The sequence below is a fragment of the Nerophis lumbriciformis genome, linkage group LG15 (assembly GCF_033978685.3).
Source record: "Nerophis lumbriciformis linkage group LG15, RoL_Nlum_v2.1, whole genome shotgun sequence".
NCBI lineage: Eukaryota > Metazoa > Chordata > Actinopteri > Syngnathiformes > Syngnathidae > Nerophis > Nerophis lumbriciformis.
The window spans coordinates 20,903,194-20,917,059 of NC_084562.2; the positions used below are offsets into that span (position 1 = coordinate 20,903,194).

The 13,866-nt window shown below is 37.6% G+C and overlaps 1 protein-coding gene across 1 annotated transcript in view; it reads left to right on the plus strand.

The window, feature by feature from the left end:
* gpc6a (glypican 6a) overlaps positions 1–13,866 on the plus strand; it is a 417,616-nt gene that overhangs the window by 345,241 nt on the left and 58,509 nt on the right. Inside the window, exon 7 of the mRNA XM_061974738.2 lies at positions 3,454–3,483. Coding sequence (XP_061830722.1) covers positions 3,454–3,483 — 30 coding nt within the window. The remainder of the gene's footprint in view (positions 1–3,453; positions 3,484–13,866) is intronic.

Sequence of the window (13,866 nt, forward strand, 5' to 3'; positions counted from 1 at the left end):
AATGCGGACCAAGCTCTGACACTGATTATACAGGGAACGAACCGCCACAATAAGACAGTCCGTTACCCCATACTCTCTGAGCACTCCCCACAGGACTTCCCGGGGTACACGGTCGAATGCCTTCTCCAAGTCCACAAAGCACATGTAGACTGGTTGAGCAAACTCCCATGCACCCTCAAGGACCCTGCCGAGAGTATAGAGCTGGTCCACAGTTCCACGACCAGGACGAAAACCACACTGTTCCTCCTGAATCCGAGGTTCGACTATCCTCTCCAGTACACCTGAATAGACCTTACCGGGAAGGCTGAGGAGTGTGACCCCCCGATAGTTGGAACACACCCTCCGGTTCCCCTTCTTAAAGAGAGGAACCACCACCCCGGTCTGCCAATCCAGAGGTACCGCCCCCGATGTCCACGTGATGTTGCAGAGTCTTGTCAACCAACGTTATAGTTGTGTCATGTTTTATTTCATGTTTATATGTTCAGTCTTACAAACCTAAATGAAGGAAGAAGTGTAAAGAAAAACAACTAAGGAAGGAAAAGAATACAAAAGAAAGAACATCGATCCTTAACAAAACTTCTTAATGCTGTTAACTATCTGTCTGGCTGCACACGCTTGAATCGAGTAGGCAAGGCAGAATCAATCAATCGATATACTTTATTTAACCAGGTTAAACCTCGTCGAGATTAAAATATATTTTCCAAGAGTGGCCAGGCTAAGAGAGAAGCAAAACAAAGTTACAAAAATAGAAATAACAACAACAAAAACAGCAGCAGTCACACACCACAGTTAAGACATTCATTATTTACATTTATTGACATAAAAACACTTGATAGGTCAAAAAACTATCACGTTTGTTGACAGTGCAGTGTGAAAGCCGATGTGTTTACTTTGCAATTAAGTAACCGTCTCAAATTTCGATGTCCGGCCCCTGAGCCCTTGGACTCTTGAAACTGTGGCCCTCTTCACGATGTAGCTGAATAGCTCTGCTGTACGGAAATTGTGCAGAAACAGCAGACTTAATGTTGTACCCAAAATTGTGATACGGTGGGTCTAGATTATTTTTTGCCTCATCCCTCACTTAAACCGTGAATGAAGAACTCACTACTATGGCCATTCCTCGATTCGAAGACGTAATAGAGAAAGAGATGGGACTGTGGACCAGCTCTTTACTCTTGGCAGGATCCTTGAGAGTTCATGGGAGTTTGCCCAAACATGTTTTGTGGACTTGGACAAGGCCTTCGACCGTGTCCCTCGGGAAGTCCGGTGGAGAGTGCTGAGAGAGCATGGGGTATTCGACCATCTGATTGTGGCGATCCGCTTCCTGTATAATCAGTGTCAGATCCTAGTCCGCATTGCCAACATTAGGTCAGACCCGTCTCCAGTGAGGCTTGGACTTTGCCAGGGCTGCCCTTTGTCACGATTCTGTTCACAACTTTTATGGACAGAATTTCTAGGTGCAGTCAGGGTGTTGAGAAGATCCGGTTTGGTGGCTGCAGGATTAGGTTTCTGCTTTTTGCGGATAATGTGGTCCTGCTGGCTTCATCTGACCAGAATCTTCAGCTCTCACTAGGTCGGTTCGCAGCTGAGTGTGAAGCGACTGGGATGTGAATCAGCACTTCTAAGTCCGAGTCTATGGTTCAAAGGGTGGAGTGCCATCTATGGGTTGGGGAGGAGACCCTGCCCCAAGTGGAGAAGTTCAATACCTCGGGATCTTGTTCACGAGTGAGGGAAGAGTGGATCATGAAATCGACCGGTGGATCGTTTGCAGCGTCTGCAGTGATGCAGACCCTGTATCGGTCCGTCTTGGTGTAAAAGGAGCTGAGCCGGGAGGCAAAGCTCTCAATTTGCCGGTCGATCTATGTCCCTACCTACGTACTACCCTCACCTATGGTCATGAGCTTTGGGTTCTGACCGAAAGGACAAGATCACGGGTACAAGCGGCCAAAATTAGTTTCCTCCTTCGGGTGGCCGGGCTCTCCCTTAGAGATAGGGTGAGAAGCTCTGCCATTCGGGAGGAGCTCAAAGTAAAGCCACTGCTCCTCCACATCGAGAGGAGCCAGATGAGGTGGTTCAGGTATCTGATTAGAATGCCCTCTGAACACTTCCCTGGGGAGGTGTTTAGGGCCCGTCCGACCGGTAGGAGACCTCAGGGAAGACCCAGGACACGTTGGAGAGACTATGTCTCCCAGCCGGGGCCAAAGTAGCTGGGGAGAGGGAAGTCTGGACTTCTCTGCTTAGTGACCCGACTTCGGATAAGCGGAAGAAGATGGATGGAATAGAGAAAGATATGATACAGTATTTTTCTGCTCACAGATGCTACCTGGTGGTTGATTGAAAACACCTGGATAAATTAACCAACCCCCACTCCATAATGCTCCAGGATGCTCACAGGAACTGTTATGATCCGCTGCCCGGATCATATTCTGTTTTAGTTTTTCGAGTCACTTGTGTTTTCTGTTAGTCTTGGACTCCTTTAGTTCCTGTTTGTGCATCTCTGAGTTGGTTACCATAGCTACTTATTATTTTCACCTGCCGCTTGTGTTCCGGGCGCGCACCTGTTGGTAATCACTGACATTATTTAAACCTGCCTTTTCCAGTCAGTCGGTCTGGCTTCTTTCTGTTACGTTCGGGTCGATGCAAATGGACAAATCCGGACAGGACTTGCAGGTAAGGACATGATTTAATAGTAAATGAACACAAAACAGGTACAAAACAGAAAACAAACCGACGGAATAACCTGTAGCTAAGGCTACTACTTAGCACAGACTAGGGATCACTAGCAGGGCCTAGGAGACAAGCACAACTAACGTAACAGTAGCGTGACGCAAATAAAGAAGCCAGACCGACTGACTGGAAAAGGCAGGCTTAAATAATGTCAGTGATGACCAACAGGTGCGCGTCCGGAACACAAGCGGCCGGTGAAAATAATAAGTAGCTATGGTAACCAACTCTGAGGTGCGCAAACGGGAACTAAAGGAGTCCAAGACTAACAGAAAACACAAGTGACTCGAAAAACCAAAACAGAATATGATCCGGGCAGCGGATCATAACAGTATCCCCCCTTAAGGACAGATCCCAGATGTCCACTCGAAAAAAGTAAAACAGAATATGATCCGGGCAGTGGATCATAACAGGAACGAGGCAAAAACTAATCCAGACCCACTGTAATTGGTTCGTTTTTTTTCCTGAACTAAGACGTCGGTCTCTATCGAGCCACTGAGAAGAAACTATCAGAAAGTTTCAGTAAAAAATGGTCCACTGTGTATTGTTTGCCTGCACGCCTTCATCTGGGCATTGAACACACCAGGTGTGACACTCATTCCACAAGTGAGACGAGGTTGCATAATGATCATTGTACATCTTTTTTTTCACCCCTATGTCTCTGTTTAACTTCTCTCCAGTGAAAATAATAATACCTGCTTCTTTATTTTTCCCTGCTTCTCCACCTAGAGGGGTGTCTGGAGGACAATGCAACACAGTGTAAGCTTTCTATTCCTTGTTCCTTTCACTGAGTCACCTGTGGCGCAGCTTTTAGAACCACATGTCCATTAATGGCGATTATTGTCAGTGTTGTTGTTGTTTGTTTTTTCAATTTCATGAACCTGCTGGTTCGCTTAAGTGGGTCGTGAGTTTGAATAGCGGGTCTTTGTCGTTTGTGTTGTTTTGCAATTTCCCACCGGGATCATCCCGAACACATTCATGAAAACAATTGTTTTTAAAATGTTACAACAAATTGATAAGGGCTGTGAATGTTTGGGCACCGTTGGGGGTAACAATTTGATTCAAAATAGATTATCCATTCAAAATCAATACTTTTTGTAAATAACATCGGGTGCCAGTTCTATGATTAACTAAATTCCCCCATGAAATAGAAAAACAGCTTTGATACAATTCTGTTCTACAGAAAAAAAAATTGGTTTTGTTTGAAAAAAATTATACCCAAACATTGGCTAGACAGGACAAATTTAATTTAAATGTTTTGATTGATTTCTTTATTTAAATTAATCGTTATAAATAAGAATTGTGATTTCATTCAAAATTCGAGAAGACTTGTGACTGTTCCTTCTTTTTTATAAATTCTATTAAATGTGTTTTTTGGCAACCTCATTTTTGAAAGAATGAGAGTCAAATTATTTTTATTTCAACTCTTTTATTTATATTATTATTATTATCCACTGTTGTCGATAAATTAGTAGCGTTCTTGCTAGTAGCTTCCTCAAAATCGTTTTGCCTTCAAACCATAAGACCATTAAAGACATTTAAAAAAAGTCCAGCTAGGGTGTATTTTCACGGGAAAATTTGTCATGCACACTTTGAAGACACTATAATGTCCACTATGTATGTATGTATGTATGTATATGCATGTATGTATGTATATATATATATATATATATATATATATATATATATATATATACATATATATATATATATATATATATATATATATATATATATATATATATATATATATATATATACATATATATATATATATATATATATATATATATATGTATATATATATATATATATATATAGATGTATGTATGTATGTATCATATATATATATATATATATATATATATATATATATATATATATATATATATATATATATATATATATATATATATATATATATATATATATGTATGTATGTATCATATATATATATATATATATATATATATATATATATATATGTATGTATGTATCATGTATCATATATATATATATATATATATATGTATGCATCATATATATATATATACATGTATGTATGTATGTATGTATGTATGTATATATATATATGTATATATATATATATATATATATATATATATATATATGTATATATATGTATGTATGCATCATATATATATATACATGTATGTATGTATATATATATATGTATGTATGTATATATATATATATATATATATATATATATATATATATATATATATATATGTATGTATATATATATATATATACATATATATGTATGTATATATATAAAATATGTATTTGTGTGTGTATATATATATTTTTTTTTTGTGTGTGTGTGTACATATATATATATGTATGTACACACACACAAAAAAATATATATATACACACACACAAATACATATATATTATATATATACATACATATATATGTATATATATATATATATATATATATAATTTGTGTCCAATGTTAGTTGAGACGTTTTTGCTGTATGGGGGGTTGTACCAGATGATGTCGTTTCGTTTGAAACGAAACGACATCATCTGGTACAACCCCCCATACAGCAAAAACGTCTCAACTAACATTGGACACAAATTCCTCAATCTGATTGACAAACACTTTCCCAAAGACAACACCCTAAGAAAAGTATTCAACAAGAACAACATTAAATTGAGCTACAGCTGTATGAACAATATACGACAAATCATCTCAAACCACAACAAAACAATTGCAAATGAGCCGTCGGCCCCCGGACAGAGCGACTCCAAAACCAACAAAGGCTGTAACTGTCGAAAGAAACCTGATTGCCCTCTCAATGGGGGGTGCTTACAAACATCAGTTGTCTACCAATCTAAGGTAATACGCAAGGACATTAACACATCCGACACATATGTAGGATTAACCGAGGGAGAATTCAAAACCAGATGGAACAATCACAAGGCTTCTTTCAGGAACCAAAACCTGCGGAATACCACAGAACTCAGCAAACACATTTGGGACCTCAAAGACAATAATGTTGAATATTCAATAACATGGCAAATTCTTGCATCCAGCACACCTTACAATAGTGGTAATAAAAGATGCAACCTATGCTTGAAAGAGAAACTGTTTATTATTTACCGTCCAGACCTGTCATCCCTCAACAAGCGCAGCGAAATTGTAACAGCATGCCGCCACAGACGGAAACACCTCCTAGGTAACACATGAGCCAATCACCACGCCCCTACGCCAGCCTGTACCCACCCACTCTGTGCCCTATACAAACCATGGTATGTGAATGCTCCCATTAAAATCTCCTGATGAGTGAGGGAACCCCCCCTCATGAAACAGGCCTGTAGAGATGAAATAGTCTTGTGATTTTTCCCACACATACATATATATATATATATATATATGTATATATATATATATATACATATATATATATATATATATATATATATATATATATATATATATATATATATATATATGTATGTATGTATGTATGTATGTATGTATGTATGTATCATATATAAATAAATAAATGATAAATGGGTTGTACTTGTATAGCGCTTTTCTACCTTCAAGGTACTCAAAGCGCTTTGACACTACTTCCACATTTACCCATTCACACACACATTCACACACTGATGGAGGGAGCTGCCATGCAAGGCGCTAACCAGCACCCATCAGGAGCAAGGGTGAAGTGTCTTGCTCAGGACACAACGGACATGACGAGGTTGGTACTAGGTGGGGATTGAACCAGGGACCCTCGGGTCGCGCACGGCCATTCTTCCACTGCGCCACGCCGTCCCTATATATATACTGTATGTATATATATATATATATATATATATATATATATATATATATATATATATATATATATATATATATATATATATATATATATATATATATATGTATGTATGTATGTATCATGTATTCAAATAAACAAAACAAGGAGATAACGGATCGACAATCTTTTCATTGTCAAAACAACACAGCAACAACGTCAAGCTAAACTGTTATTGCACGCACACAAAAAAGTTATCTCAAAAACGTTAACAACCATGTTGCTACTATAATAAAAAAAACTATTAAAAAGTACAAATATTATTTACGTTGCTTTCTGTAAATGGCAGACGAAGTGCCGTCACAGGGCAGAGAAGGGAATGTGTTTTTTATACGGACTGAGATTTCCTCTTAAAACTCCACTGGTGTAAGTGGATATTTTTTTAACACCGCAGTGTGGAAAATGTGCTGTTTTGAAAATATTAGCATTCATGTGGGCATGGCCTCAGTCTTGATTGATGATTTGTGAAAAAATAAATAAAAATAAAATAAAAAATAAATAAAAAGGCTGTTCTTCACCTGCTGTGATTTTCAGTGAGGAAAGATCCCAATGCGGGAGCACACACATTACTACAGGGGCAATTCAAAATTTAGTGTTGTGTTTTCCAAATTGAATATAATATTCATCATGGTGTTCTCAGTAGTCTATAATCACCTCAAGATTACAATCATTATGTTCTCATTTGACGTGCTCAAGCTGTTGGAACCCAAGCAGTGAGTCAACCTCTCTACATAATGCCATACCTTTGTTTAGATGTATATATATATATATTTATATATATATATATATATATATATATATATATATATATATATATATATATATATATATATATATATATATATATATATATATATTTGCATATATATGTACATACAGTACAGGCCAAATGTTTAGACATGCCTTCTCATTTCAATGCATTTTCTTTATTTTCATGACTATTTACATTGTAGATTGTCACTGAAAATAGCCAACCTTTGCTCTGATTACTTTTCCGCACACTCTTGGCATTCTCTCGATGAGCTTCAAGAGATAGTCACCTGAAATGGTTTTCTTTTCAAAGGTGTCATAGTTTTGATGCCTTCAGTGACAATCTACAATGTAAATAGTCATGAAAATAAAGAAAACGCATTGAAATGAGAAGGTGCGTCCAAACGTTTGGCCTGTACTGTATAAATATATATATATATATATATATATATATATATATATATATATATATATATATATATATATATATATATATATATTTTCCAATTTTTGCTGGTGATTTTGCTTTGGGGTTTTTTATGTGCCTAGGGCCAATGACAAAGAGAGTGAATGGATGATGGGTTCTCACTTCTCTGTGAAGCGCTTTGAGGGTATAGAAACAAGTCCTATGTAACTCTAATCCATTATTATTATTATTAATATGACATCTTGACGCTATGGGGGCTTTAAAGCCTCTAACACACGCCTGGGCAATTATTTTGACTCGGGGGGCCAAATTTAGAGAAAAAAAATGTGTCCGGGGGCCTGTATATCTATTTTTTGGAACACTAATACAAAACCTCACAATAATGTTTGATTGAATGCTAAAAACGGAATGGAATTTAAATTTTTTTTGTACTGAATGAGACACCCAGAATGTACATGAAAATAAAGAATGTGGGATTTACAATATTAACTATGAACGATAAAACACTGAATATTGACAACATATGAACGATCGACATGTTTTACAATCAAGCGAAACACAACAAAAATGCAACAAACACGTGGAAATATGAACGCGAAGGGTAAAAAAAAAAAGCACACCTACAATCTGATACATCACTAAGCTTTAGAACTTTGTTGTAAAAATCGCCTTCCGCGTCTGTCAGGCTGGCCGCTCTGAAAACACTCTGTGGAAACGCTCCCCACCCACACTGCTTGGTGCCTCGTCTGAGCTGCTGTGACTTAGATTAACTAATTAGATTACCATAGTAACTAATTAGATTACCATAGTAACTAGTATATCATGCAAAAGCGCAGATTCCAACCAACTTTGTATAGTTCAAGACTTACGGTCATTAGAAAACATCACTGCACATCATAATGGCACACTGCAAAAAGTCAGTGTTCAAAAACAAGGAAAAAAAATACAAAAATTTGGGGTATTTTACTTGAACTAAGCAAAATTATCTGCCAATAGAACTAGAAAATTCGGCTTGTCAAGACTTTCCAAAACAAGTAAAATTAGCTAACCTCAATGAACCCGAAATTACCTTAAAATAAGTATATTCTCACTAATAATAAGTGCACTTTTCTTGGTAGTGTCAAGACTTGGACTATGGCGTGGTTTGTTCTCCCGTGGTGCAAATGAACATTTGGACCAGACATGGCGTGAAGGTGAAGACATTATTTATTTTACACTAACAAAGGAACAAAAAGCGCGCTCAAGGCGGAAGTACAAACTTGACTAACGAAACAAAAAGACTTGCACGTGGGCAAAAAACTATGGACATGAACAAAAGTCGCTAACTGTGGCATGAATAGAAAAAACTTACTTGACATGGCATGAAGTGCGCAGAGGTAAACAGAGTGAGAAGCAGAAAGTCAGGGGGTATGATGTCGCCAGACAGACAGCCTGGCAACTGGAAGCTTAAATAATAGTGACATGATTAAAGACAGGGGCGTGAGTCGTGAGGGCAGGTGAAAACTAATGGGTTGCTATGGTGACAAACAAGAGTGCACAATGAGTCCAAACGTGGAACAGGTGAAACTAATGGGTAACTATGGAAACAAGACAAGGGAGTGAAAAGCCAGAAACTAAAGAGTCCAATAACTAAACAAAACAAAACATGACATGACTAAAACAAAACATGATTACACAGACATGACAGGTAGAAAAAAAAATATGAGACCTTTTTGCTCAATATGTTGAAAAAATATTCTTAAATGAAGTAAATGCTAGTGCCATTATCTTGACATAATGACATGCGCTCGGCATTACATTTCATGAAACCAGCAAACTTATAGTAAAAACTAATTTATTGTTCTTAATGGAAAGGCAACAAGACAACCGCTTGTTATTTTCGGGGTCTCCTAGCCGCTCAGGCAAATCATATTGTCTAAAAATGCATTTTTCCATTGATAACATGACATCATCGCGCCAAGTGCGCGCTCTTTCAGTCAATTAGTGCGCATATATACAGCGCTATTGTAATTTTGAAGAATTTATCTGAATGTGCATGAACTATGTCTGTTCAAAATTTTTTGAAATATTAAATGTTTAAATATTAATTGTCAGTTTACTGTACTGTGCCAACTGTACTACTATATGAGTACATCTTTTCTATTGTTTCATTGAGAATAAAACCGCAAAGTCCATTTGGCTGTCATCTGTTTTAATTATGAGACACAATTGTGTCAAAGTCATGATTTTTTTATTTCATGCTTGAAATAAGAAATTATTACTTTAAAAAAAGTAGTTTTATACTTGTGAGTGTTGATGACACAGCTTTGCAACAGTTGATATTCTAGTTTCAAGCATGTTTTACTCAATATAGGTCATACAATCTCAGCAACAAGCTGTAATATCTTACTGAGATCATTTAGGACCAAAACCCTTAAAACAAGTAAAACACTCTAACATAAAATCTGCTCAGTGAGAAGAAGTATCTTATCAGACAGAAAATAAGCAAATATCACCCTTATTTGAGATATTTCATCTTACTTAGATTTCAGTTTTTGCAGTGCAAGCTACAGTTTCCATCTTAAAGATCTAAAAAAAAATTTTTGAGAATGTCCGGGGGCCCCCGGGCCTTAATTTGCCCAGGTTTGCTCTAACATGACACACTTCATGTCTTGTGACAGAGTGAGACCTAATTTGTTCCGTGGCTAATATATTTGGGCCGAGGCGACCCACACACTGACACAGTAACGTTAGAAAATAAAACTTAGATTAACGCAATTAAAATATATAACACACTGATTATGACTGTAATTAATTCATCACAATTAACTGGATAATTTGGCACCCCTGTCCTGTCTTAAAGGGGAACATTATCACCAGACCTATGTAAGCGTCAATATATACCTTGATGTTGCAGAAAAAAGACCTTATATTTTTTTAACCGGTTTCCGAACTCTAAATGGGTGAATTTTGGTGAATTAAACGCCTTTCTAATATTCGCTCTCGGAGCGATGACGTCACAACGTGGCATCACATCGGGAAGCAATCCGCCATTTTCTCAAACACCGAGTCAAATATGCTGTTATTTTCCGTTTTTTTGACTGTTTTCCGTACCTTGGAGACATCATGCCTCGTCGGTGTGTTGTCGGAGGGTGTAACAACACGAACAGGGACGGATTCAAGTTGCACCAGTGGCCCAAAGATGCGAAAGTGGCGAGAAATTGGAGGTTTGTTCCGCACACTTTACCGACGAAAGCTATGCTACGACAGAGATGGCAAGAATGTGTGGATATCCTGCGACACTCAAAGCAGATGCATTTCCAACGATAAAGTCAAAGAAATCTGCCGCCAGACCCCCATTGAATCTGCCGGAGTGTGTGAGCAATTCAGGGACAAAGGACCTCGGTAGCACGGCAAGCAATGGCGGCAGTTTCTTCCCGCAGACGAGCGAGCTAAACCCCCTGGATGTCTTTGCTCACACCGTCCCTTAAACTGGACAGATCAGCTTTCAGGAAAAGAGCGCGGATGAGGGTATGTCTACAGAATATATTAATTGATGAAAATTGGGCTGTCTGCACTCTCAAAGTGCATGTTGTTGCCAAACGTATTTCATATGCTGTAAACCTAGTTCATAGTTGTTAGTTTCCTTTAATGCCAAACAAACACATACCAATCGTTGGTTAGAAGGCGATCGCCGAATTCGTCCTCGCTTTCTCCCGTGTCGCTGGCTGTCGTGTCGTTTTCGTCGGTTTCGCTTGCATACGGTTCAAACCGATATGGCTCAATAGCTTCAGTTTCTTCTTCAATTTCGTTTTTCGCTACCTGCCTCCACACTACAACCATCCGTTTCAATACATTCGTAATCTGTTGAATCGCTTAAGCCGCTGAAATCCGAGTCTGAATCCGAGCTAATGTCGCTATAGCTTGCTGTTCTTTCCGCCATGTTTGTTTGTGTTGGCTTCACTATGTGACGTCACAGGAAAATTAACGGGTGTTTATAACGATGGTTAAAATCAGGCACTTTGAAGCTTTTTTTAGGGATATTGCGTGATGGGTAAAAGTTTGAAAAAAACTTCGAAAAATATAATAAGCCACTGGGAACTGATTTTTAATGGTTTTAACCATTCTGAAATTGTGAAAATGTCCCCCTTTAAAGTATATCCACATTGCATTTATCTAACATTTTCCTTTGACCAAATGCTCAAATGTGAGGGGTGTACTAAAGTCTTACTTTTCTGCAGGGAAAGGCTGAAACAAAAACCTGAGCTGGCCATCCGTCACTTCATTAAGTGGGAGTAGAAATGGTCATTATTAGGGAGCGCCTTCTTGTCTTTGAGAAAATCATTTTACTTAATGGAATTGCAGACAGAACTGCCAATTATTACCAATGGCTACATAGCCCGACTGATTAAAACCATCGACTGTGGCCATGAAATATCTTCTGTTTCAGTTCTAATTCAGATCATTTTTTTTTTTTAAATTGTCAACAGGCAAGAACAGGAAAAAGTCTCGAGGCCAAAATATTTCACTGGTGTGCTAATTGGAAATACAATGAATGCTTAGTTTAAGGAACCAGCAGTGACTGACTGCGACTGAGTTGACAGATCAGCGAACAACAATACCTAGTTCAGTTTCAGTTCAGTTCAGTTTCTGTTTATTTGGAACATGCATCACATATCTCTAGTTGTTTCATTACAGCATGTCCGAAAAGGAGTAGGAATGTCATGATCCGTCACCCGGGTCATGGCATGATTTGGGTTTGTTAGTTTTTCTGTTACGGCGGGAAGGGGGGGTCGCAGCTTTCTGCGAGGTTCGTTCCCCCGGGATGCAAACGGACCACTCTGGACAGGACTTGCAGGTAGGAACATGATTCATACTTGCCAACTTTTGAAATCAGAAAAACCTAGTAGCCAGGGTCCAGGGGTTGCAGGCCCCGGTAGGTCCAGGACAAAGTCCTGGTGGGGGGTTCAGGCTTCGCCCCCCCGACGCAAAATGATTATTAGCATTCAGACAGGTTAAAATGTTGCTAAAACCATCACTTTTCTATCAGTCACAGTGACTTTTCAAAACAAAAATATTACAGCAAAAATCATATGGGTTGATTGACATGTTTATTCTGTAAGCTAACTTCAATAGTTTGAAATTATTTTGACAGTTAATGCCAGTTATCCTGTCAACCTTTCACAAGACTTCAATTTGTTAATTGAAAGTATAAACAGTATAAACACTTTTTACAGTAAACAAATGGTAAAACAGTACTAAACAATTCCATTAAAAAAAAAATTGGTGTCATTATTAACTTTCTGTCCAAGCTTGTATAATCTACTGCCTTGTTCAATTGTAAAAAATATTCTGTGCCTAAAATTCACATTTCTATCACAATTATCATACTGTAAACATGGTAAGCTAACTTCATTAAAATTAATAGTCCTGTCAATAGCATGGAATTACAATTCAAATGTAGTTTTTTTGTAAGCCTTTCAAAAGAATTCAAAATATGAAAAATTAATGAAAATTAATTTAAGTCATCAGACACTTGAAAAGTGGCACATCACATCTCTAATGTAATCATTTTAACTTTTCAACAGAAATAGCACTGCAAAATATTAAGGACATACTTCTGTATTTTGGTAGTTATGCTGTCAACATTTAACAAGATTTCTTCAACTTGGACTTGAAAGCATAAATAGTATAAACACTTTTAACAGTATAACAATACTAAACAATTCCAATAGATAACATTGGTGTCATTACCTTTTTGTGGCTAAAATCCAAATATATCCAAAGAATCTGTTTGAGCGACGAAAAACGTTGAAAGTTTTCCACTTGTATCGCTAGCAACGGCATTAGACTTGTGTTTTTTTGTCCCAACGTGGTCTTTTACATCGCTAATTCCTCCGTGTCCGATAGAAAAATCTTGTCTGCACAAGGTGCAATTCGCGTAGTTTTCACCCTTTTTGGAACGGATAATTATTCCCGGATAGGCTTTTGAATATTCTTCACGGAATGACTGCAGTTTTCTTTTCGGTTTAAAACTCGTTTGCAATTTTTCTCCGGCTGATTCCATGATCGTTCGCTCGTTTGGAAACAATGGCAACTGGTGCCTCGTGCTTGGCAGCGGTGCTAAAAATA